The following is a 27,420-nucleotide window of genomic DNA, read 5'->3' on the forward strand; positions in this document are numbered from 1 at the left end:
CCAGAAACAAAGCGGGGTTTGCAGACAACAAAGAAAACATGCAACCAAGCAAACAATCAGAGACTGATAGGTTAGCCAGTCAGTATTGCTGGCATGCCACACATCCCCAAACGTGTCACCACAGTCCAGCAAACCCCCTGTCAAACCGGATGATTACATAAATGTTGATGGAGACCCCGAGATGACAGCTGTTCTGCCTGATGCTGCAATGATTATACACACACTGAGTTTGCATGCAATGAATGAGACTGCAGACAATTTTAAACATGGATAACTTATCTGTTTGGCTAGCACCTCCTCAGACAATGGCACAATCTGTTTTCAACACAGTTTATAGTTACCTTCAGGTGACATGTCAGGTCGCCATGAACTGAGCACCTTTCTAAAATAGCATGTCTCAACCAAAGTATGAGGTATCAGTCACTGTACAACGTACCAGCATGTAATATATCGTTACTATTGTTTTACTTTGAGACATGCATTGTTTCTCTGGTTCAGATATATTCACAATGTACTGACAATGCAACAGAAGCATGGACAGAAAATTGGCCTCAATATATAGAAAAAGCTTGTCTCAGTTCCAGCAAAATCCTCTCTCTGGGCAACCAACTTGCCTGCAGGCCTTTCAGGCTTCATCTCCACCACGCAACCTGGGATGATGCAAAAATTAATCCTGTTACAACTCTCTTTCCTGCCTCCCTTCTACTCCTTCCACCCTTCCTAACAATCCCCAAAGATGCCATCCTGTCCTGAGAAATCTCCATACAGATTCCAGGCCCTGCCACAGCTGGTCTGGATGGAAACCGGATCAAGAATGAAGCTTCTGATTCTTGGTCTACCTTTGGGGGAGGGAGGGCAACCACACACACACACAAAAACCAAAACAAACCACAAAAAAGCTCAGTCTGCCTTACAAGGCAGATCTACCAGTGTGGAAGGAGGTCCCAACACTTGTCTGTCTCCACTCCCCTGGAGAATGTAACTGTGGCAGCCAGAGGGTCTGGACTGTTGTACACCCATCAGTGTTTCCTAAAGTAGCTGCCGTTCAAGTGAGAGGAAGCCACAGCCTCTGAGGTACCACACAAGGTAGTCAAAGCCCTAATTCTCCCTCCCCTTCGTTGTTCTCGCTGCTGGAAGAGGCGCATGAGGAAACACTGACAGCATCTCACACGCCCAGAAACCTGCGGGGGACGTCAGCGGCCGGTTGAGGCGGCAAAACCGGCCCAAAATGGCGGCGGCGCGGGGGACGACGGGAGCTGTAGTTCCCGATCCGCCCCGGGCGGAGCGGGGCTGCCGGCCGCCGGGCCGGGCAACCGGGGCTTGGGCGGCGGGGAGCGAGGGACCGGCTGCAGAGGGGTCGGTCCCTGAGGGCCTCCAGTTGAGGCTTTGGCTTTACAGCTCTGCGGGATGTCAGAAACCAGATTTCGCAGGGAACACTGCAGATCAGATTATACCGGGAGTTTTAACATAAATTGTGGGATTTCGGGTGGATTTATCTGCTCGGCCAACCAAAACATTTAATTTTAGAAGCGCTTATGTAACAGTGCTGGCGTTCTCCAAAGGAAACAACCCGCTTCCACCCAGCTGCCAACAGTCCTCCCGGGCAGCTGTTTCCAGCGGAGTTACTAATTTGGGATAGTTCACTGCAAAATCACCTCGCCAGGGAGAGGAAAGACCCCACGACAGCAGGGCCTTGCGGCCACCTTTGCGAGCCGCGGGGCACCTGCGGCCGGGAGCATCGGGGACAGGGCCGCATCTGTGCCCGGCACGTTGAGTCCCGGGGGTTGGCGGGGACTGACGGGGGGGCTGCCCCACGCGAGGAAACTGATGCTCGGTGTCCGGTTTGCTCCCCTGTCAAACGGACCTGCGGAAGCGAAGCAGCCCAACTCTCCCATCCGGCAAAGCGTTAGCGTCCAGCTGATCCAGAACAGCGGGAGAGTAGCGGCCCTTGCTCCCAACGGTGGTTGCCTGAACTTCATCGAAGTAGAATAACCTGCACCCAAAACCAATAAAGTTAACTGATCCACCGTAACCGCTCAGAAATAGTAATGTTCCTCAACCGACGCTTTGGGGAGTGTAGAGCTACCGTGTTCTGCTGGTTAGTGAACACAGACTGTGGAATCGTTGAGCTCCAATTTTCCAACTTGAGGCTATTTCAACAGACTTAGGGTGCAGCTACTCCGCTGTACATTACATACAGCTGTAAATTTACCAAAGCAAGTGCTGGTTGTTAGCCTTGCTTGACTTTATTCTTATTTGTTACTGCAATTAAATCATACAGTTGTTTTTAACAGTCTGGTTACTGCCAAATTCTAGGAAAATGACAAAGTTCTGCTTGCTGGTTTTGGTTGGAAGGGTCACCCTGCTGGCGACATCCATGGAGTTCAAGGCTGTCAAAGTAGCCAATGTTTCCCTGTTGACCTTGTACAAGGGCAAGAAGGAGAGACCAAGATCCTAAGTTCCTTTTGTGCAAGCTAGAGTACTAATAAACATTTTAACCTGATAATTTTTGTATGCCTTTCTGTGTCATTATAAATGTTTTGCATATACAAATATTATCTTCTGCATGTTATTGAACACTGGGTAAGGTGTCTGAGTGAACATTTTTGCAATGGATAACACTAACCAAACGAGCCACTTCTCTTTGGTTTTGGATCAAACGAACAATACTACTTTTGAAGAACATGATGAAATGAAGAAAAACTGTCATAACGGAACTGTCCCAAAGTCCTACTAAAGTTTAAAAAGAAACAGCAAAACGTGCAGTAGGATCATCTCATCTCTTTCCTAGATCTTAATGTGTTAATGAGTATTTGTGCACCAAATGCCACAGTTTGTTTCAGTATATCCACTTTATTTATTCAGCAGTTTCCTTCCTAGTCAGCTTTTAAGTATTCCTAATATTCTTAAGATTGTAAAGCAAAGCTGTAGCATTTTTACAAGATTAACTTCCCTGTTCTTAAAATCGGCAAATAGCAATTGCATTCTCCACGCTGGAATTGTGTCTTCTAAAGAGCTGCTTTCTGCAACAGTCATGTTTGCTCCTGAAACTGCTGCTGGGCTTTCTGGGTTTTGTTTGTTGGGTTTTTAGGTTTTTTTAATTATGATTTAATGTTTTTTGATTGTTTATTCTATCCAGATTGAATGTAAAAACAGCCCTGCATAAAACACAGAGAGTATGTATTTTGTATTTAAGCTGTAAACACAGGTTATGTTAGTAAAGATACATTTACATCTAATTACTGACCCTTCACAGTAATTCCAGAAAGCGAAGTGAATGTTCATGACTTTCTCTTTCAGGGAGTGGACCGCTTCAATGAGGCAGCTATGCCTGTTCAGCTGGCATCTGCAGATTGCTAGTTTGCCGGTATGGACCAACAGCAGCTTTCAAAATTAATAAATGCTTGTATCTGTTACAGGCTTCTACTCCAGTGTAGACCCACTGGAAGACTTGGGGGCAATGTAGTTTTTCTAGTCAGAAGCAAGAAATCCTGGCTCAGCTACCATCAGAGCTCCCTGCTATCTCCCTCGCTCACCCTAAACACACCCCGCTTGAGATTCCGCTTTTGCTCGCCTTGCCAGCGGCCTGGCAGGTGCCTGCCGCATACATTCCCCGAGGAGCCAGAGGAACCATGGCTCGGTGAGCTCCAGGAACGCTGTGGGAGAAGGAAGGGGCCTGCCAAGCTGCAGCCGAGGCCGCTCCACGAGCAAGCGGGGCGATGCCACCGTGCCCTCCTCGCTTTTACGACTGCTCCATACCTGCCCCCCGGCGTCCTTCGCACCTCGCCCTCCCTCCTTTCCTCAGAGAAGCTGAAGCGCCCTTTCGCTGCCCCACCTCGGGGGTGCGGCCGCACCCCCTGCCTGCCTGCCCGCCCCCCTCCCTAGCGGGGTCGCTAACTCCCAGAGAAACCGCATTAAAACAAGTTAAAACCAGGGACGTGCCGCCTCCGCTGCCCGCTGAGGGAGCCCAACTCCCACCCTCCGCTCCTCCCGCCCCGGCGGCAGCGGGCCGGGCCGCGCCGGGTCGCCCCAGCCGCTGCCGGGCGGGAGTTTCAGTCAGGCGCGGCGCGGACAGCCCGCCGCGGGGCCTCGCGGCCGCAGCTAGGCGGCGCGGAGCGGGCCCCCTTCCTTCTTTCGCGCTCGGCAGCCGCGGTGGCAGGATGGGTGAGCGCCGCGGCCGCAACCGCGTGGGGCCGGGCGGGCTGCGTGGGGTGGGGTGAGGCCAGGCCAGGCGAGGCGGCGGGGGCACCGCGGCGGGGGCACCGCGGCGGGGTCTGTAGCGCTCTACCTTCCCAGCCCCGCCGGCCTGCCGCCGGCTCTGGGCCCTCCCGCCGCCCGCATGGGAGGTAGCGCCGCCGCCATTACCCACTCGGGAGCGACGCGGCCGGGCCCGGCTGCGCCCTGTCCCCACATAAGAGAGGGTGGCCGTACGCCGCTGGGCCCCCCCTCCCGGGCCCGGGGAGGGGTGTACGGCGGCGGGAGCGGCCCCCCTCATCCCTCTCCGGCCCTGTTCCGCAGGGAAGTGCCGAGGCCTCCGCACCGCTCGGAAGCTCCGCAGCCATCGCCGCGACCAGAAGTGGCACGACAAACAGTACAAGAAGGCGCACCTGGGCACGGCGCTGAAGGCCAACCCCTTCGGCGGCGCCTCGCATGCCAAGGGGATCGTCCTGGAGAAAGTGTGGGTAGAGCTGCACCGGGGACCGGGCGGGGGGGGCGGGCAGCCCCGCTGCGCCTGGCCTCGGGGGCCGGCCGGTGGGCGGCCTGGGGCGGGCGGCTGCCTTGGGAAGTCAGCCGGAAGATGAGGCCTTGGAGAGGGACTTCCAGAAAGAAGCACGGCTGAGCTGTTTTGTTTTCTGACTACGTGAGAGGGCCTGCTGCCTGTAATGTGCCACGTTTCTGCTAGCTTCTGGGTGCTAGATTGAAAACGGTTGGTTTTTCCAAGTGGCAGTGCTGAAAGGGTTTTTTTTTCCTCATACACGTGTCACTTTAAAAATTCTGCTTATTGAGAAGCAAAAGAATAAAAATACCACTTAACTCAGTTTAGGATTCCGGGGGTGGGGTGGCATGGATATTGTGTGTGTGTGTGTCTGCCGTGTCTCAAAGATCCCATCTACTTGTCTTCTACCCTTTTTTTTTTTTTTCTTTCCTAGTTATAAGCTTGGGACACTGCCAGCTTTCTAAGGTGGTTCTTTTTTGTGGGGTTTTTTTTTTTAATTTCCCCTCCCGATTTTTATTTACTGAATTAGTATGTGTCTGTAGGTGATTAATTTTAATTTTTTACTCTAGCTTAGCAATTGGGCTTCGATATATCGAGTAGTTCTAAATAGATAACTAACAGGTTTTGAAGTACAGATACAACTTGCACTTTTTACAAAATAATACAGTAATTTGTGGTGGTGTAATGAGTATCTGCTAGTTCATGAAACTTGTTTTTGCTAATCTATTTCCATCTGCTTCCATTTTAGTGGCGTAGAAGCTAAACAGCCCAACTCTGCCATCAGGAAGTGTGTTAGAGTTCAGCTGATCAAGAATGGCAAAAAAATAACAGCTTTTGTTCCCAACGACGGTTGCCTGAACTTCATTGAGGTAATTTTCAAGAAGTCAGTCTATGAAAAGTTGTATGTCAGAGTGAAAAAAACCCACATAATCGACAGATTTAGGGGATGGTTAGACAAGGGTTCGTGGCATTCTGCACCACGTGTATCATAAAGCTGTAACTGCAGAGGCAGATGAAATTTGAGGAGCTGTTTCTGTATTTTCTGCTTCTTAGCAGCTATGCTCTTGCTGTAAGCTAAATGACATCTCGGCTTATGTTTCCAAAACACTGAAGGGGGCAGTAGGCCTTTACTCATGTATATCTTACCAATAGCCTTCAGTATTTCCACCCGTTCCTTAGAAAGCCTAGGGTATGGCTCAGATTTAATGTTAGCCATTTCAGAAGTACGTACCGGTTTAATATTGATAGCTCTGTAACTACATGGTCTTTCATTGCAGGAAAACGACGAAGTTCTGGTTGCTGGTTTTGGTCGGAAGGGTCACGCTGTTGGTGACATTCCTGGAGTTCGCTTCAAGGTTGTCAAAGTAGCCAATGTTTCTCTTTTGGCCTTGTACAAGGGCAAGAAGGAGAGACCAAGATCATAAATTTAGACCAATTTGCCAAGAATATCAATAAAATTTTTGATTGGAAAAACTTCTTGTTATTTAAGGCTTAAGATTTTTTAATGTTTATCTGCAAGTGACATAGTTCAGACTTCGGTGTGTACTGTCTTTTTTTGTTGTTGGCTGCTGGCTTTTCCTCCTGTAAGAAATGGTTTGGTGTTGAATGACAGAAGAGAGCCAGAGCATCTTTATAACTAGCAGGTGAGCTTGAAAAGCACTTTTTATTTCCAAATTCACCTTTGTGTTGTGTGGAGCAACACAGCTGTCCGCTGGGAACTTCAGAGACTTACATCATAGAATGAAGGGGTGTTTTAGTGCTTTGCGGACCATCCCCGATTCCCAGCGCCTTCATGAAGGCTTCTTCAGCTTAGTAACTAGAGTAGCGACTGTCCTGCTGTCAAGATGGACTGATAGATCCCTCTGAGGCCTTTGTCCCCTCATAAACACTTCTTCCCGAAAGCTGTCATGAAGAGGGCCCCATGAAACAATTTCTGCACTGCTGCGCTGCCACTTGTGCAGAACCATAAAGACTTTGAAGCTTGGGTCCAAGTATGACACTAACACTGAGCTAATTGGGGCTCTGACCTAAGGAAGTAGGCTGCGTTGCAGGAGAAGGGAGAGGTTTGCAGCGTTTGCGCCGTTACCTACATAGCTTACAAGGGCTGGAGTGCTGTTAAGGGCACGGAGGAGGGGAGGACTGTGTCACGCTGGCACGTGTGGTCCAGTACAGCACTGACACATGCTATGTGCACCAAAAGTGAAAGTGGGCTAACTGTTGCTTTGGTGTCACAGCCTTAATGATCTTAAGGGGGCTGCATCATCATGAATCAGTGTTATCATTAGGGGTGGCTTCTGCAGTGGAAGTGGTCAGGGGAGTAACAAGCTTACTGCCACATCTTGCAGTAAAGTTAGGTTTCCTTGTTTTCCTCTGTCAGTAAGGGTACTGGTTGTTAGTGCAGCACTTACAGAGGGAATGTAAGTCTTAACAATGAAAATATTTGTCAGGCAGCAAGGTTAGATTTCCTTATATCTCTGTTAGATCTTATGTGACCTTTTGCTAGTCGTTCAGTATTTTATTTTCAAAGAGGTAATTCCAGTTTTGCAAAATACCGCTGTACAAGGAAAGATCAACTGCTTTTCAGGAGCACAGGATAACTACTTTTTCTTTGGATACTAAATAGTTAAAACTGTCACATAAGTATGTAAGGGTGGGTGGTTTGTTGGGTGGTTTTTTTTTCAAAGCCTGAAGTATTATACATTACTCCCATGTTTTTGCCTATCTATCTGTTCAGTGGCTGAGCATTGATACTGTTTGAGAGATGTTTGTATTAACTGTAATAAATATGACACAATCCAGAACTTAATTACAGACTCAGTCTTTTTTAGAAGGGACAGAGTGCTGTCTAGTGTAGCTGGAATTTTATCTTCAGTCATCATGTCAGTCATAAAACTCTTCCCACAGGAACTGAAATGAAATTTCTTAGTACTAGGTCTGGCCAAAAAAACTCTTAATGTTTCTCTGAGACTATTAAATTCATCAGGAATCAAAACATCCCCTCAAGCAAGTTGGGAGGAGAAATTGCATTCATTTTAATGCTTATTTTGGAAAACTGCCTTCCTCAAATCAAAAATGGTCACTGTAAATGTTGAAAATGGTATTTATTCATGGTCTTCAATGATGACAGCAGTTCTAGTTTCTACTGTAAAAACAGGCAATGGCACCTGACATACAATTCATCAGGTTTAGGTCCTGAAGGGATTATTAAACCATTTATTTTACCTAATCTCATCTCTGTCCTGCTCAGCCTATAGAACTTCACCCTGCTGCTTTCATGTTAAGTGTAAATTAAGCCTTAACTAGTTGGACTTGGGCAAGTCTGCCTGATTTGAAGACACCCATTTCTTTTAGTACATTCCAGCTGTTTTCATTTAACTGCTGTGTACTGACTTGAACATGTCTTTGAGTAGGGCTTTTTGGCTTTCTTTGCTAGATTAAAAAAACAGTTGCTTTTTTTTTTTTACTTTTCAAAGATATCTGCACCATAATTAGGCTATTGGAAAAACTGAAGTATTTCGTCTGTTCATATCTTCAATCATTTTTCTCTGTGTTGTCCAGTTTTTCAATATCACTTTAAAATGTGGATGCCAGAACTAATACAGAATTATAGAACGGAACACCAACCAAGAAACCAGCATGTCCCTCTATATCAGCCCTTAAATCATTGCCAGATATTCTGTTCTGTTGATACTTGCACTCATATATTTTATCTTGAATTTGGCCCCTTGAAAGTACATTTTGCACAAAGCTTATACTGGAGCACTGGGTTCTTTGTTTCATCTTAGAGCTATTTTATGCAATAAAACCTCAAAATACTTATTTGGCTGAATTAGAGTGTAAACAATTGCCTTATTATAATCACAATTTGTCTGTGTGTTCATCCAAAAGGCTCTTCCTTCAGCTAGTATTCATTAATTTATATGAAAATGGAGTAAAATTTAAGAACAGATTGAGAATCCTTACTACTGGGTATTTAGTAGCTTAGTCATCTGGGAGTTTGTGAGATTTGGATTCAGATCCTTGTTGGGGCGCAGAAGCAATGTTGAACTTGGGTTTCCCTTATCCTTGTAAATGCAGTAGCCCCAGGCATAACGAAAACAGCTTTTGCTGCAGCCCTTTCCCAGCTTTATGGGGGAACTCTGGAAAACCTGTTGTCTGCAATTCCAGAATTAAGACTCCCTCTGCTGGAACCTGACTTAATTAAATTGAGGCCTTAACTCCCTGCCTAATCTTGGATACGGCATAAATACACAGCACCTGTAGCAGGCTTCACTCAGCTAGCACGTCGGAGCGTAAGTGAAGAGGCTGCGTGGACCGTGCCATCAGCTATCCCCACAGCTCCCAGGGGTACCCCACTGTCATTTTTATTTTCACTGTGCTTTCTGGTTTCCTAGCCCTTCTGTTTTCTTGGCTAGTGGAGGGTTAACTGCTAGTAATTTTTTTTCTTCCCAGCAACCATATGCATGTTCTGGATATGTTCTCTTTTCACCCAAAATGTTATGCGGATGGGTTTTGAGGATCTTCTACATCTGCCCAGTATTTCTTACAGCTTCACTGAATCAAAGCTACTGTTTATGCAACACAGTAATTTCATTTCAAATGCTATTGTATGCCCAGAAATCCCAGATACGTCCTTACCACGTCTGCTGTGGCTCTGTCTAATGCTTCTGTGAAACCTGGAATAGATGAGCAGTAATTGGAGGTAGCACACAGTAGAGATGCCTGCATATTCTACTACAAAGTCTGAAATCCAACCTTCATCTAGGAGCAGAACAATGTAAGTAGACAGCCAGGTTTGAAAGCATTGGCCACCATCAGTACAGCTATTTACTAATACTATGCATCAAACCAACTGCAGGTACAGATGTAAGAGAAATCAGATACAAAATTACATGCAAAACAGCTAGAACTCAAGTTTTTTCAGGTGATCCTTAATTACAGTAAGACTGGAAGCTACTGGATGAGCAAACCTGAACATTGAACTCCAACTCACAGCTTGCAGATCTGACAGCAGTTCCTGGTGGAAGAGACACATCCCAGTCAGCTAGTTTAATCTAGAAATCATGGTCTTATGTATGCAAATGTTATCCTACACAACGGCTGGTTTCCAGCTCAATTTCTACAGGAGATACATTGCTTCAACTGAAAAAATTAGCAGCTTTGGTTTTGTTATTCCAGCAAACTGTTTGTTTTGATATTTTGATTTGCTTTTCCTGCGTAGAAAAAATTATTAGCAGGGCTGCCAGTAATACTCCTTTGAAAAAAAAAAAGGATTTTACTGCAGCCAGCGAAGACAACTATTGAAGTCCTCGCAGTTCAAATTCTTCTCAAATTCTAAAGTCAGTCTGGCGGTAAAGGAGATGAAGATGTAAATGGAGCTAGACCAGTTTCCAAAAGTAGGGCATTGTCATGAGGTAATCTTGCCACTAGATGTTGCTATCAGTACAATGAAGGGAAAAGCTGAACCGTAAAAGGTATAAGCCAAAAAGTTGTTTATGTGGACTTTTAACAAAGGAAATCTTCAAAATGGGAAATTTAGATTTTTACTGATTCAGTGAGTTCCTGTTAGGACAATGGGACACTTACTGTGTTGTTGCCTTTGCATACCTAAAGGGTGGCTAAATGCCACACACAGGTACAAGAGCTTATGGAATAAATCCACCTGAAATCTTGTTACATCGAAAACATGGAAGAGAAGAACAGAGGTACTTATTAGTCCATCAAGCATGTGTACATTTGGCAGGTTTGGTTGAATTAGGGGCTTTTTTTTTGGTTTTAACTTCCTTTTCTAAAACTTCTTGCCACATAGCAGAAGTGAGACTGCTATTAAGATGAAGGGACAGTAACAGCTACCAGGAGTAGGAGAATGCACAGAACTGGGAGCGGGACAAGTAAAGCTCAATGTTATTAAAGCTAGCTGCACATTTTGAGTTGCATTTTATTATTTGTTTTACAAGCATGTTTAGCACATGACATCTAGTCAACACTTGGGCACCAGGATTCTTCTAGCAAATGTGTCCGTGGATTCTGTCAGTACCCAGGAATAATTTGTGTTATCTGGACACTGTAGAAAGAAGTCAAAGGAAGATGAGCCAAGCCAAACCTCATCACCAAGTCACTATTGGAGGGGGTTTAAGCCTAATGAAGAGGCGTTGAAGCTATGTGTCATACAACCCAAATCCACCATAACAGAGGGGAATCCACAGAGATCAGAGAAGACGTGAACTTGTGCAATAGATACGGCAGTCCATGTTTCTACTTCATTAGCAAAGCATATTAGTAGATATTAAAGCACATGGCTAAACATATGAAGCTAACAATACCTGACGGCTGGATGCAGGAGAATGAACCTTACGAATCCTGGAGAAGCAACCAGCGCTTGGCAGAGTGAGGCCTGGCTGGAATCCACCAGAATTCAGTTCAGGATTTTTATTTGGATCAAGTGCAAAGGAAAGAAGGATTAGTTCAGTTCCACAGTTTGCCAAATCTTTTTCAACCTATGCCCAGCCTGTGTTCTCCCCTGCTGTGGGCTCTACCTGCCCCTGAAAGTGGAGTGGCATCAACTATGGCACTTGCTCAGCGGAAGCAAAAATCATTAAGACTGGTCTCTGCATTTTAAGGTGATGTATTCCAAAAGAGACAGACCCAACGTGAGGGATTGCTTCTGTTGATACAGATGACTGCTGGTGAAAATCTGCTTACTGGGATTCTTCTCTATCTATAGCCTAATCCTGTGCAGCAACACAGGTGTGGACAGGAAGCACCTGAATAGTATCTCCCTCCATCTGTCCTCTGATGATGAGGCTAATAGCGCATGGCTGCTGAACCCAGCAGTGCACAGAGAAGCACGCAGCCTAAGCCCTTTAGACAGGGCTACCTCTCCCAGAGTGCTGTACTAACAACGTTACTGAAAAATAATACTACAGGAAAACATGTTGTTTTCTAACAAACAGGGTCGAGGAAAAAGAAAGTGTTCGAGGTGAGGCTCTGTAAACCCATTCTCTTTTCAAACACAGCAGTGAACTCCTCTCTCGCCTTGAGCTGAAATTCATCTTCAGTAGGTGACAGTTACAACAAGCTCTCAAGTGGTGAAGTGAAAGCTTCCTTGTGGTGCAGGGTTTTTTAAGACTCTAACAAAATCCAGGACATAAAGATAACAGGTGTGATACATTCCTAATTCTTCCTGAGCAGTCAATACATGGTTAGTTTTGCAGCTATGAACTTCAGGTATACATTTTTTTTATTCTAGATGGTAAGAACTTATTGCTAAGAAATGCTCTAAACTCTTTGAAACATTTTTAAAAGCCTACATGTTACTAAAAATATGCACAGATGTTCATACATACACTGTTCTCTAGAAGAGAGTATTCTGGAGGAAATAATTGTAACTTCACAGTTCAGAGGAAAAAGCAATCGTTTTTCATTTGTGCTGTAACTGAAATGCTGTGCAATACAAATATAGATGTCCAAACAAACTCATTAAATCACCGTCATAGCAAATGGCCAAAAAAAAAAAAAAGTTATTGAGAAAGTTTTGCTGAAATTCATGGAGTCACAGCAAGAATTGATATTGATTAGTTCATTATATTCAGCTCTAATTAACTAGATCAACATTTAGTGTTGTGAAAACAAGCATGCAATTTGACCGAAGGAATGTTTCTTGTAGTAACCAAAACCAACCAACTACAAACCTTCTGGCAGACCAGATGGGGGTTAAATTCTAACCTGATCATGCTGACACAAATGAGGGATTATGTAGGTAGCAATTGCGTTCCAAAGAAAAGCATATTTTTGGCTTAGTTCAACATACAAAATTCATTTTTCTTGCTGATTCTTGTAACCAAGGGCAGGTATGAGTCAGTTCTCTTAAAAAGAAGTCCCCAGAAGCAATGGTCCTCAATATGTCTTCCCAGATTAGCAAGGATAGAACAACTGAGCAAATTTGCAAAACTGTTTGGAACTGGAAATTTTCTTTTGGTAAACTGCAAGATTTCAGATAATTTATGTAGCCAAAACCCAAGTTCAGATCTAAGAATCTTCAATAGATTCACTAAATAAAATTACAAAATAGTGCTGCAATTAATTTGATTCTGAAATAAAATAGGATTTTTGTACACAAACATTCTGTATAAAATATCCTCTAAGTCACTGAGGCACAGATGTAAATGGGAAATTAGATGCCTACTTCCCACTTACGCCATTAGAAAGCAGATATCTAAACAGGATTATATCTCTGCTTGATCCCAAATATTTATGTTATCCTGTATTTGTTTCTTAGTCTATTTGTACTAACCAAGCTGAATTTTTGTCTAGTGGTATTCTGGACAAATTTCAGGGAACTGTTGATAGTGATGATGACACTGCTCTGTTGCTCTGTTGTTTACGGTGTTAAGAATTGTAGCAGGGCAGGGTAACTGTCAGCTTGCTTATCCATTTCTTGCTCCCCATTACCACCATCATGTCTCAGCAACTGTGGGAACAGGGTCAAGGCACTGAAGAGGAATTTGGAGGGGCGTTATCAGCAGGAAGGAAGCAAGACAGAGACAGCTTCAGAAACTGGGAACAACTTGTGTGTCCAGCCAAGTGAACGTATGGTTATAAGATATCCAGGAGGTAGAGTGATTGCTGGGAGAGGATGTCTAGGAATTACTGTGACTGCCAGGACACTGACAAAGCAGTATCCCGCTGTGTGCAGCCATCCATTACACAAGTGCCTAGGGTAGTCTCTGACAGAGAAAATCTTAAGTCTACTACAGTGTGCAGTGCCCTATCCAAATAATACTTGCTTTTGTCTACAAATGATAAATTAAGGTAGAAATTAATGGGTGTTGAGACTTCCTCCATGTAAAAGAAAAATATTTATTTCTGTCTACATACAAATTCCATTTTTCTTCAATTCTTGAAAAAAAGAAGAGAAGATTAAGGTGCAATGGAAGGCTGAGAGAGTGGACAAAGTGACTGGAGTATATTCTCCCAGACTTATTTCATATTTGTTTTCTCTTGTCTCTAATTACAATCTGTAAGTTACACCATCCAATGTACAGTGTCACATGGATGAGATGCTGACATTCAGAGTAGAGCAATGACACTTCATAGACTTGCAGTAAGAATGCTTGCCTACAGTGAAGAAACCCAAGTGGCCAAATCCCATTATGGATAATACTGTTGTACTCAGTTTCTGCTTCCAAGACAGAAACAGGAAGACCTGGTCTCCAAGACATGCCTATGAAATGATGCTTATAAATTTTGCACAGCAGCAGCTTAGCAGTTGAGTACTGAAAATAATACTCAATGTTGTTCTAGGCTCTCTTCTTCTCCTTTATCAAGGAACAGCTCTTGTCCAGTATAAGAGAACACTAAAACTAGTATTTCAGCTGTAAGTTACTCCAAATCCACTCTGTATTCAGTATTGCATTCTGTTATTTATATTGTTTAAAAGTGGAATTTCTTCTGTATGTTCGACCCTCAGTGCAGTACCAAGTAATATCTGTGATGCTTTGGGAAAATGAGTGTAACTGATCCTCAGATACGCTGATGCAGCATTCAGTGCTGATGGTTCATAGGGAGCAACTCCATAAATCCTTTCCACTTCCCTGATCCTAAGGTCAGCAGGAGCCAATTCAGACCTTGCTTTAAATAAAGGTACCTTAGGCCAGTTCTAAGTTATACCAAGAATAAAGGTCCCAAGGGCTAGCCAGCGCAGTGTGTGTGTGTGCCAATACGCTGGATAGACACAGGAGAAGCTGACATAGAGCTGCTTACCGATGCTGGGCAGCTGAGAAGGGCTGATTGCTTTTACCCCTCTGTTTCCCTGTATCACAAATGAAGATCACAGAGCAGGGATGAACTGCTCTTAAAACTGATGTTATCTGTTTTTTTGTTTTTCCTCCTGTGTAAGTCTTCCTTAAATTTGAAAATGGGCTATGGATGCAATTATCAAGCATATGTTACCAAAAGTGTTAAAAAAGGCAATGTAGCTGCTGGCATGGTATATGAATGGAAGACCATATTTTATAAATCTTACATGGAAAAATGGCTTTTCAGGCTGTTATGATCCAGAATGAGATAAATTATGTGCTTTCATTATTAATTCCAAATGGCTGGCAAAAGAATTCTGCACCAATGGAATTTTAAAAGACTGCACTGTATTTCAATCCACCAATAACATATGATACAAGTTAAAAATATGCAACCAATCAAAATATCTGAAAACCCAGAATCTGAAACCCAATGCATTTCACATTTCCAGCTCTGATGTGGCATACATTGGACTCTGTATGGAAGTGACATATTGCTGAACATACAAAGTAAAATCTGTAATTCCATCTCAACTGCTCGGGACTTGTGGTCTGTTTTATACTACAAACAAAATGTGATTGGGAAAGAATCCAAAATTGTATGGAAGTTACTTCTAAACTGGTTTTCACTGATTGCACTACCATGCAATTCCTACTTGCCCAAAAATCAACAGCTGTCAGGAGAGGCTTGCATAAAGGCTGCAGTATAGGGACTAAACCTGTGAACAACTACTAGTACAATGAGAAGTACTAATTGACTGCAACAGTAACTCCCACAGGGTATGGCAAAGCTTCCTTTGGAGGCAGCAAAGCACAGAAAAGCCAGATGTTCTCATACGACAGCATTAGGCACCTTGAACTCTAGAACTGTACGTGCTTAGTCAGATGTAGACTGTAAGTACTCTGTTTGTCTACAATCCTGATCCTGTTTGTTCCCTGAAGCATGAAGTACACAAAATATTCTCAGAAAAGTATTATTCAGTCCTGGGATTAGGATATTCTGTGTGTGGTATGGAACACAAGGGTGGTCCATGCAACAAGCTGTGGTGGAGAAGGTGGTCCCTAGGCAAAGTAGTCTCAGCCCATACACTGACTGCCACAAGCTTAAACCTTATCCTACAAGTATTTTGCTGTACATATCCTCACAGATGGTGCACATTTTCTAGAGACGTGATTTTTAGTAGATAAGTTTAGCAGATCCAAACCCAGCATCTCAACTCTGTATCACGGAACCATAGGTTTGTGCATTTGTGTACAGTCTTACTAAGGCCATAACCACATGTTGTGGTTTCAGCCCAGCCAGTAACAAAGGACCACGCAGCCGCTCGTTCACTCCTCCCGCCGCCTCCGGTGGGATAGGGAGGAGACGGAGGAGAGAAAAGAAAAAAAACTGGAACCTCGAGGGTTGAGATAAGGGCAGTTTACTGGGACAACACAAAAAAAGGTTACAACAAAAACAACGGTACTAATGAAAGAATATACAAAAAGAGTGATGCACAGTGCAACTGCTCACCACCCGGAACCTGACGCTCCGCCACCGAAAGTCGAGAGAGCTCCCCCCGGCCCGCTCCCCATTTATATACTGAGCATGATGGCACATGGTATGGAATAGCTCCTTGGCTAGTTCAGGTCGGCTGCCCCGGCTATGCCCCCCCACCTCCCAGGTTCCTGTAAAAATTAACTCTATCCCAGCTGAACCCAGGACACCACAGTAAAACGGAGGTAGGAGATAAGTGACTTCAGGGGGTCAATGCAGTCACAAGGGAGTTCAGGTCTTGGTGGTGCTTGAGAGTTGTTGTCACAACTTCAGCCAACTCTTAGGTCTTCTGCTATAACTAAGCAAGTTCTTGCCAGAGAAAGAGCCATGAACAGTCATCTTTCCACACAGCATTGCTTACCAGTCGGGAAGGATTCCTTTGTTTGATTTCATCCCTAGGAAAGTCTGCAGTAGCTTTACTACAGCTAACCATCATCTGTTCTTCAGCTCAGAGGTCTGAAATGGCGACATCAAACAGAAAAAAGAGATGAAATTAAAATCATTGTAGCAGAATTATGCTAGATCACACCAACAACCATATGCTGGAGGGACCACCACAAAATGCTTTTACACACCTGAGAAAGAGCCCAGAAGATCAGGGACCTTCTGACAGTCATGAAGGGTGTCAGCAACGTGCCAAGCACATATCTCAGTGCAAATTTTCATTGCAAAGTAAGTAAAGCAGTAAGGCAGCCATGTAAGTAAAATATCAAAAGGTGAGTCCTAAATGAACTGAACCAAGAGCTCCAAATGAGAAGATAATGTTTTTGCCAGTTACCCATCTGATCTTTTTAATTTCATAGGAGGACAGGAGAGAAAAAAGGTGATTTCATTTTCTCTTACCTTTCAACTCAATCAGCGTTTGTATTCTGCTCAGGTGCTAGTTTTGCATAACTCAGGGGCAGATTTAGACCCACAACTGGGCCTACAGTACTGAGCCACAATATAATGTAATTTGTCTGTCTAGGGGAAAAAAAAACCACAAAAAAGCACCATAAAGATATTATCCCAACCTTTTCTGAATTGCAGACACACTTGACAATCATAAAATAACTTCAGACAGGGCTCTGCCTTTGCTTTATCTACAGCAAATGTATTTTAACTTTCAGCCTTTATGTGACAATACAGAATCTTACTCTATCTGGGCCAAGGAAGTTATTTTGACCATTTCCACTTTCCAGCTGATTTACTTTATCTGCATTGCATAAAGCCCTGCAAGGCACAGTAGTGTTTGTTACCTGTCGTGTTTCCGTGAACTGGTCAGTACTGAAGACATGAATTCACTAGTCCGGCAAGGGTGCAGAACAAAAAATGGCTGCCCAAGTAAGGGGTGCTCCTAAGAGAGAATATCAGCTGTTTATTATGCAAGAAGAACACAGACAAGACACCATATGCATTTGGAAAAGACAAAGCAGGGTCCAGTTAATCCTTGATGCAACTTTTCTCATTTCAGAATCTAACCCACTTTGCTTTTCTACAAATAGTCACTGACAAATTAATACTTGAGACCATATTCTCCTATCTTAAAAGGGAAATAAGATCACTCGTTCTGGCTATGCCACCATTTTAGTTAAAATGTAATGGTTTGCAAAAGTAACTCAAGTTACTGTATCAGCATTACCTGCAAGTAAGCAAAGCTGCTGTGTAAACAAGTATCTGATCAAATGTAATACATAAAACAAATCCACTCCATGGAAAAGCTCTTTAACAACCTTGACCCCTTATGCTTGTATCTTCTCAAACTGGTGCTGGGAAGTAAACACTGTTTAATTTGGAGCCTGTGATGGGGAGCAAGAATGAAGAAGGAAGAGCCCTCAAAGTGGCTTTAACTTCCACTAGGTGGCATATCCTCATTTTAGGCTATTCTACAGAAAAATGCCCTAAACCAGTTGTTCTTCAAGAAGCCCAGTCAAAACCGTCCTGAGGAAAAAAAGAAAATCATTTAGTGACAGTTAAGTTTGCAGTCAGACACAGTCCCTACAACACAATAAGACTCTGCCTGTTCTTCTCCACCTTCACACTGCACACGGTGCTGCTGAAAACTCAATCCAACGCTCCATAAAGATTTCACTTTCATCTCCAGCCGGCACTTGAACAGAATACGTGTTCTGACTTAATCAGCCTTGCACTCAGTGCAAAGCCATAACAGTGATCTCATCAACTCTTACATGGGTGATACCACGAGATCAGCATATCTGACTGTCTCACACACCATGCCCTAGGGAACTGATTTTCCTTTAATGCTGCTGAGGTCACCGCTAGTACTTCTGCACCAAAATAAATAAATCCTACCTCATCCCCATGCGCAATAAGGGGCGCAACAGCACAGCAGGGAATGGCTAGAAAGGGTTTCCAGACAAGAAAGATGTCAAATATGAAACACCACGACAGCCTGTTTACAGCTGAGCGCAGACCATGAGTAGATGCTGCTAAGCCCAGGACTCTGCCAGAGCTGAGAAGCACACAACGCAAAGCAGCGAGGTGGGGAGAAGCAGGCATGGACCACGATGGAGAAAACTGCAGGATCACCACCTCTGCACCGCGTTCCCCATTCAGCCCTGTGAGCCTGGTCCACTGCGCTATGCTACTCACCAGAGCCATGGCAGAGACTGGCTATGAGGATTAACGTGAGGAGTGTTTTTTCCTGTGTAAAGACCCTTTTCCTTAGGTGTGCTTCTTGCAGTGGCTCTGTTTCTCGAAGGCAAAGAAGAAGAAACACTAAATATATGCTCCGACACAGATTTCCCTTGTCCAAGCTGATACGGGTATAGCCAGACTCCCCTAATAATTCTGTGATGGCATTTTATCTTCGCATGTAGTAAACTGCCTACACTGAAGAGAAGACCTTCACAGAATAAGTCTTCCTGCTACACAGTTAACACCTCCTTCTCCAACCCCTTGCCTAGAAACAAAAAACAAATCCTTGTCTGTCATGTTCAGCAAACAGGACATGTTCCTTATTATTAAATATTAAACAGGGTCTCTTAGAGCTGAAGCACACTTGGTTCTTACGCTGAAAATGTACTCATGAGGATCAATTATTTTGTGTCTAAGACAATTTTTAAAAACTTCCAGAAGCTTCAGAACATACAAAAAAAAATGTTCAGAAAGCTTTGTTTTACATTGCAATGCAAACAGATAACTTGTGCAAGAATGCTACCATCTGCTGTTGGTAAAAGTGAACTGATGCTGTCTTCCATGGAGAAAAAGTGGTAGTTTGAATTAAAAATCCTTTCTAACTATCTGCTAGTTTAAATCAGCTTAGGTCTCCAAATAATTCTAGAAAATACATAGATTCTGCCAATGGTATTCCTCAGAGATAGCAAAAAAAAGATAGTTAAGAATAATTACAAAACTATTAAGCAAAGAAAAGTAGATTGGGCAGCAATTTCAGCCAACTCCCTTACACAAAGAAAGAGCGTAAAGAGGTAGCACACACTCCCAAAAAGAACAGAGAAGATAATCTGGGCTTTAAGTGATTTAGCACTCTGCACAAGGCATGAAGATAATTCCCAAAGCTGAATATTCAGCCTGAAGTCATGCCCAGCCTCCTGTCACCTGGTATTTGATTCTATCCTGCACTTCTTGCTTCAGCAAGCCACCAGTGACGGACAAGTGGAGGCCAGACTTGATTTTTTAAAACAGCTTATTAACTTTACATTCTACACCTTTCTTCTTTTCATCCTTCCTGTTCCTACAACATGAAAGAGTGACACTGAAAAAATTCCCAAACTCTAACAATTAGATGTCCGTATGAAAAAGCAGAGTGCATTGCTACTCAGTTTTTCAAAAGGGTAACATCCTTGGCCCCATCATTTTTGGCATCAATCTGTGTCTTATGAACATGTGATAGAGGTGAAGTCTGTTCACACTCCAAATACCCTGCAATCTCTCCTCCATTCTTCCTGAACAGGTAGAAAGGCTCTTTCTTCCCCTCCGGATTCAGCAGATGTAAAGGGAGAGGTTTTTGCTACAGGAGCCAGCCATCAGCTTCTGGGTTGATATGAAGGCTCTGAGGATGCTTGGTCTTGGTTATTCAAACCTCCTTCCTAGCTTGTTTCCTTGTTCTTCAAATTATCAAGGGTTGCTTCACACACATCCTGAAGTAACAGCTGTACCAGGGTGGTGTAAATCTCACTATAATCCACAGAATTTTGAACGGCAACAATGAAATGACCCAGGGGTTTAGTTAAACTCATGCTGCTCCTTGGCTAGGCTCTGAGAATGGCATATGCACTAAAGCTGCAGGTCTGCACATTCAAGAAGAGTTGCTTTGGTTTCCATTTAGCAGGCTATTTTTGAAAACTGAACACTGTCACCTATTGGTTTAACTCTAATCCAGGAAACTGAAGTTCATTATTACACAGATCCTTCAGCACCGAAAGTTCACAGGCATGATGTCACGCGAAAAAGCTGTGTCCAAAGTCAGAATTTTTCAGTAAGCTTGCTGCGTGTATCTTTCTTACCCTAAACAAAAAGCATGAAACTGCAAGAAAGCCATGCTGTTTATTCAAAACCTGAAAGACAAGAGTATGTCACACACTGGTAGGAAAACACAAAAGCACAAGAGATTAAGAGAAATCCTAACCCAAGACCCATTAAGCAGAAGCCTCTAAAAAGGGAAAAGGCCGAGGCAGGGAAGAAGAGCTGTTGAGCATCAGGGAAAATGATCTGAGAGCATCAGATGTGATTCAGTCAAATCCTGAATTCCAAATCCTGTATATAATGGCATCCCCAGGAGGCTTTAATGTATACTCAAGGTTAAATCACTGACACAGCAGCTCTGAGGAGGAAGTACCAGACAGCTGCCAATAAAAATGCAAGAGTTATCAAAGCCCTGAATGATTTCAGAATTGGTAATGGGCTACAGAGCCTTTTCACTGCCAGGTCACCAGTTCCAATTTGGCCCGGGCTAGCAGTAGCTAGAACTCACTACTCTACAATGGCGGTATCTGTCAGGTTTCACACAGTCTAAATGCCATTTAGTGCCCTTGCTGGTAGTCACTACAGATGAGTCCAGAACTGAAGATGGTGGTTTATCTTGTCCTCGCAGGGGGCAGTCCCCGCAGGTCAGCTCTGAAGTCAGGAAAAGCAGGGAACTCGCACTTCTGCGTATGGCATGCCCTAACAGAGGGCTGTGCATCTGCAGCACGATGAATCCCAAGTCCTTCTCAAACACTATCAGGTGTGAGAATGAATGAAAGTTTGTGCTGCATCAGCTTCATGAGCATATTTACTACCTGCTGCAGTCATCTGGTAGAATGATGCTATCCCACATGCAGTGAAATGTACCCTGAGTAAAATATTAGGGCAGCAATACTAGCCTTCAGCTAGCCTGATCCATGAGACAGTTACATGAAAAATATAAAGTCCTACTGGGACTTAGTGCACACACCACACACACCCCCACTTTAAACAGTATAAAAGAGGTTTCTGACTTGTAGTTTACAATTAATCTTTTTCCAGTCGGTCATGTAGCCATGCATTTTAGAGAGTAATGTGTGAGAGTTTCAAGTCAATTCTCATAATTACTCGCTGGCATTGTACAGCAAGAACCCATTTGCGGGTTGCACACAACTCTTCTGACAGTAGTACGCTGCCACACAGTTTATCTGAAATCAACAACATTATTTTCTTGTATCTATCTATGACCTTGTATCTATCTATCTGTGAGGCTGATTCATAACACTGCACAGCACTATACATTGGAGTCTATCATACATCTGCATATCCCTTTGACTCTGACCCAACTTCCATGGGAAATAAAATTTTTACAGGCAGCAACTAGCTCCATTGAATTTGAAAGCTCAAAATGTTGCTTCATTTATCTTCTGTAGAAAGGCCTCTTTACTAGGTGACTTCAAGAAAGACTTGTAAGGATGTTCTGTACCCATTTCTGTAGTTGTTACCTCAACTCCTCCCACACAAAACCATGCAAGAGATAGATGGATGAAAGATGTGAAATGTTTCATTGGGTAGTTTGAAAATGAATGTAATTTTGTTTAAGAATGCTACACAAGATTGAATGTGACTGAGCACTGGCAGCACAACAGCTTAGTATTCGTTAGCTGCGCAACTATAACCACCCACGCACAGGTGCTGAGCTGCCTCAGTTGTGAGGTTAAACTGGTAAGCTTAAACCTCTTCCACCAAGGTTTATGTTAGACAGTGTGCCTGAGCCCTTGGCAACAACAAAAAATGAATGCTACAGGCTCCCGGAGGACTGGGAAACACTTCAGTTGAGCAGCAGCGTTTCCTACGTGGTGTAAGAAAGCCTTGTCCCACAAAGTCCATCAGGGATGTGAAGGCTTGATCAACCATCCTTCACCTGTCCTGTCATCGCTTACTAATGAAACTCGACTGTCCCTCACAGGGTCATCAAGAGTCAAGACATAAAAAACTAACTTCATCCCCTCTCCTGTGCAGTGCCTATAGTACAGTGAAATGTTAAGACATGAATCTGAGCAGTGGCAAAGATTGGGTAGTTCCTAAGTGCAAGTATAATTAAGCCTAAAACTTCCGTCAGATTGGATTATGTCATCAAGCAGTGCGTATAGGAAATACTATCCATGTCAGATTTAAACTAAAAATAAACATTACTTCAGGTAACGGGTAATTGCCTGTAGGTATCTGTACAGTGCTCTGCTCTTCTCTTCCCCAGCCAGCAGGTATTTTGTTGTCAGTACATCTCCTGTAATAGCACCATTTATTTTCTCTGTCATAACTAGAGCTTTTCCAGTAGTAGTGGCTTCTATTTTCTCCAGTGCTACATTAAACTGCCTTCAAGCATCCATCATAACATTTACGGTCTCTCAATTTATGATAGTGCAAGGGATTTGTGCCCAAAACTGCCTCTTCCCCGAACCAGTTTGCATGATGTTGCTTTGCAAAAATAAATTCATGGAGGGGTGTCAAAACTTTCATGTAGGATACTACCACCAAACACCACAGTCAGGACTAATTCTTTTCAGACATTTTCCCAACAGTGTTCACAATCCCAGTCATCAGGTCAGAAAAAGAAGGCAGGATTAATAAAACATGTCCCCCATAATCTTGTCCATTTAGGGAAATAGAAATAGTGATGCAGTGAATAAAGAAGTTGCATGCTCTTCCCTTTTCACCAATTTTTGACCACACTTACTGAAACAAATGCCTAAGTAAAAATCCTTCACTCAAGATTATGATACTGTAAGTATTTTATGTTCTTGAATTCAGTCTATCTTCTTTTTCATTCCTTATTTTTATATAAATCAATAATAACTTGTTAGTAAAATCTAACTCTACTCACTCAGAAAGAAAGTAATAAAATGTCACTCTTCAGATTGACTGTGTGTCCCACAACCAGAACAGTAAGTGTGCACATGTGGAACTTAAACTGTGTTGAACTTGAGGTCAAAGGGATTACTTTATGCTTAAATTACACATGTGCTCAGGTTCGGCTGTAAAAAGTAACATTTTCATGAATGACGGCTAGGGAGACTTTAAGCCTGAGCACTGAAGCCAGATGAGTATATGCATGTCGTGTTTACAAGGACCAGTAATGGACAGCTGTCACAAGAAATATGTTGCAAACTTCTCTCTCTCCCCTTCTCCTCACAGCAGATTTTCCTCTAATAATGGAATTACTACAACAGAAACTCTATTACTATGGAATCACTATGTTGCAGATGCAACATTAAGGAACTGTAATTACACAGGGAACTTTTATCATCCTGACAGAAGGTGTAGATCATAGTAATAAAGCTGTTGTTAGGATACTAATTGTATAGGGCTTCTCTATCCTACTGACATAGGTTGGAACATTTCTATTAATGCAGCCATTTCATAAAAATAATGTTTTAGTAATAGGATTGGTATTGGTTACACAGAAATTTCAGACAGGGCAAAACAGCTGTTGAAAGAAATGTGCTTGCTGTAATAGCCATCAACTCCAAAAAAGCCTAGAAAAAGTCATCAACTCCAAAAAAGCCATTTATCCTAGTGGGCATAGGATACAGTTTATTATCTGGGACAGGTAACATATTTATAGTCACCTTGATTTCAATTTACAAGCAGAAGCCAAGTCCTCCTACTGATATAACTGAGGAAAGTTTCTATAACTTTGCCATAAAACCCAGAGAAGCACTCCCACTGCTAAGCCCGTTGAAGATGAAACAACCTACTTCTGTCTGTAACGGGTGCTGAAGAATGACTATGAAAGTGCAACTACCACTGTTCTCCTGCATTTTCTTAGACAATCAAAATAAATCTGTAATGGTACTGAGCAAGGTAAAACTTGAAGGTACCCTGATGAGACAAAGAAGTGCAAATGAGACCAAAAAAGCAAATTTCTGTCATTACTGAACCTCTTTTTGGAGGAGAATGCTGCAGAGGGATTTTGATTTACACTCAAGTTCTTTGCAGACAAGCAATTGCAATTGCCCTTATGTATCTGCTCCCCGTGTTATCTCAAAAGACATACCAACTAACTTTAGTGACAAGTTTTTATTAATACTTTTACTACAACTAACCCCACACAGCCAACTAAGCTGGATCCTATCCTTTCATCGAATATGAAGTCCAAGCTGGAGAGGCAATTAATCAAACGGCTAAGTTTTTCTAAGGAAAATGAATTGCTTTGGCAGATCCTACCACACAAACATATGAGGACACTTAATGCAGCCAGAATTTCTTTAAGAGGAACCACACCTACTACTTTGTACCTGCTGTTTCAAATCCATCATGGCCACAAAGGTGGAAATGCAGGTTCTGAAGAAACAAATACTTCATGGCACAAACTGCTCTTTTTGTAAAGGGCTTAAAACCCTGCTAATGTCATTAAGCTTGGCTGATCACAGCCTCAATGCTGCCTCCTGACTACAGCTTGCAATAAAACTGTCTTTTCCTTCGGATAGAGCTCTGGCCCCCATGCTCCATGCACACATCAATTCTATATTGCTAACTTATTGCTACTTACATTGACAGCTGCAGATTCTGCTGAATGTGACAGCTGAATATGTCTACAGCTTGATGCCACAAAAACATCCATCTCGCTTTTCCATTTTTAAAGCTATCAGAACTATCAGGGTGCATCCAAAACAGGAACAATACCTCTATCCACTATCTTTGAAGACAGCTTTACTTCTCTTGTATAATGCACAGTGCAAGGTAACAAGTCACAGACAAAGCCTGTTTGCCAGAAATCAAGTGTTTTCAAGGGTGGCAGATGGAAATGGGTTTAAATCAGAATTTTTACTTTAGTTTACTCTACATCTTTATGCCCTTCCTATTTAAGGTGTATTCAAAAGATAAATATGTTCTCCATATAGTGATTTCTATAACTAGGAGAATGATAACAACAGAGAAGACTGCCATAAGACCTGATGTGCGTATGCGCTTTTTGTGCAGAGCTAACTTATTATTGTAATACTTCATACTACAGAATACATAATATAGTAACTAGATGACCAAGACCTATTTCATATTTCATCCCCAAAATCTGCCTGATTCTAGAATGTTTCCAGTTTTGAGGGGTGGTGATCCTTTTCTACAATTTATAATTTTATTATTTTCTGAAAAGCTATTGAATAGCTAACACAGGATCATTGAAAGGCATACCTAAGAGGTAATGCAGGACAAGCACAACATTAATCAAGAACAGCCGACACTGCTGATATATACTTACATATTTATACATTTATATATATATATAGAATAAGGTTTGAATTATTAATTTTTAGAACAAGAGGAATCAAAGCACTAGGTGACGCTCAGACAAAACTCTGTTTTTAAAGCTTAAACTTCTCACAAACATGTAACTTGCACTTAGGATTCTTTAAGAAAACTTTATAGTTAAAAATTGGCAGGTCCATAGTTATATTGTCAAGAAATGGCATCTCAGCCATTTTCCTAAGAAAATAAACAGATGATTCTTCTTCCATGCTTGCCAAAATAAGATTAATTCAGTTGTCACCATTTTAGTTATGTAGCATATAGTCTTAATTAATTACTATTTAAAATCTGTTCTTAAGAGATTCATCTAAGGTGCAAAACTGAAAGATCCAACAAGCTGTGGAAGTATGGAAAAGACACTGGAGACAGATTTCCTACCCTGAATAAAAAATGGTAAGTTAAGAAAAAAAATCCATAGTGGCATTTGACAAATGTGCCCCAAAAGGGTTCATTTTATAATCCCAGGAATTCCCGGACAAAAAGATATTGGGAAGAGAGATTTCATAAGACTTTTGAGTTTGAAACACTGTAGCCAGCAAATGTGATGGCATATATTCCTACCTCCTCTTTACAGTTTATTGAGAAGGTAGTATGACTGATAACTTTAACAGTCAGAAGACAGACAATTACCACAAGGTAATGAATGGAAAGCAAATTTCTGCTGCAGCAGAGCAGCAGAACACTAATTTAACTATATCAAATATAAGGAGGCAATGATGTGTCCATAGAACTGTGACTTAACCCTCACTTTGAGCTCAGGCCAAGGGAAGACTTCCTTTGTTCCTCATCTCTCCCTATAGCGGCAGATGTCTGTGCTCTCCTCCTCCAGTCAAAGCATCTTGTATTACCTATCATTTGAAATAACATTTGTTGGACCAAGTACTCTGAATCACTATTGAAACAGAATATCAAATGTTTTTGCACAGACACAGTAGGACTATCAATATTCAAGGTAATTCTCCTAATGATGGACTCAATATAATGCTACAAACTTTGTACTACCTAAAAGTCAGTTCTGTCACAAGTTTGCCCAAGGTACTTACGGATCTCTAAATGCAGCATCGTAGAGTCAGAGGTTTGAACAGGGATTAGCAACCACCAGAACAGCAAATGCTGGCACGACAAAGGTAGGCAACAGAAAACGCCAAAAGGACACTGAAACTGTCTCCTGCAAGGCTAAAGTTCCCACCTCAGGACTGCAGCTAAATGCTTTGATGAAACTGGTATCTGGAGTTTAGAAAAGACTCTGATCACATCAGTGTCTCGGTCAACACAGGACTGAAATGCCGACCTCTCTTGTGAAAGCAAAGAAGAGCTACAGCGTATGGAAGCTTGAACCCACCATTTCTATAGGAGCCATAGCTCCCACTCCGCAGGGGATTTTGGGTGGTCTCTCTCCTTATTCTTGAATCAGGCTGCTATGCAGTCAGAAACACAATACACAAAAAGGGGAGCCAAAAAGGGGCTCTGGTTGACTTTCAACTTCAAGGGCTTTCAGCTGGTTTTGTGAGCCTTGGAATTGTATACAGCTTCAGATACAACTCTGACTATATGGAGTAAATTAATCTCCTTGGATGAGTTCACTTTCTTTTTTGAACCTCAGACTGCCTTAACATTTAAGTGCCTGACTAGATTGGACCAATGGTCCACCTAGCAAT

The 27,420-nt window shown here is 42.7% G+C and overlaps 2 protein-coding genes across 5 annotated transcripts in view; one reads left to right on the forward strand and one right to left on the reverse strand.

Annotated features, from left to right (window-relative positions):
* Positions 1 to 4,063: 4,063 nt before the first annotated feature.
* RPS23 (ribosomal protein S23) lies at positions 4,064 to 6,190 on the forward strand. Its single transcript, XM_052777472.1, has 4 exons — positions 4,064 to 4,164; positions 4,519 to 4,678; positions 5,466 to 5,586; positions 5,995 to 6,190. The coding sequence occupies exons 1-4, from the start codon at positions 4,161 to 4,163 to the stop codon at positions 6,139 to 6,141; spliced, it is 432 nt and encodes a 143-aa protein (XP_052633432.1). The 5' UTR covers positions 4,064 to 4,160; the 3' UTR covers positions 6,142 to 6,190.
* Positions 6,191 to 16,226: 10,036 nt separating this feature from the next.
* Positions 16,227 to 27,420, reverse strand: part of ATG10 (autophagy related 10) — an 80,533-nt gene continuing 69,339 nt past the window's right edge. For 3 of the 4 annotated variants that reach the window (XM_052777469.1, XM_052777471.1, XM_052777468.1), the window contains exons 6-8: positions 17,290 to 17,387; positions 16,895 to 17,014; positions 16,227 to 16,507 (exon numbers count right to left, since the gene is read on the reverse strand). In XM_052777469.1, coding sequence (XP_052633429.1) covers positions 16,903 to 17,014; positions 17,290 to 17,387 — 210 coding nt within the window. In that variant the 3' untranslated portion in view covers positions 16,227 to 16,507; positions 16,895 to 16,902. The remainder of the gene's footprint in view (positions 16,508 to 16,894; positions 17,015 to 17,289; positions 17,388 to 27,420) is intronic. The other variant, XM_052777470.1, reaches the window with a different exon arrangement.

The sequence above is a fragment of the Harpia harpyja genome, chromosome Z (assembly GCF_026419915.1).
Source record: "Harpia harpyja isolate bHarHar1 chromosome Z, bHarHar1 primary haplotype, whole genome shotgun sequence".
Taxonomy (NCBI): Eukaryota; Metazoa; Chordata; class Aves; order Accipitriformes; family Accipitridae; genus Harpia; species Harpia harpyja.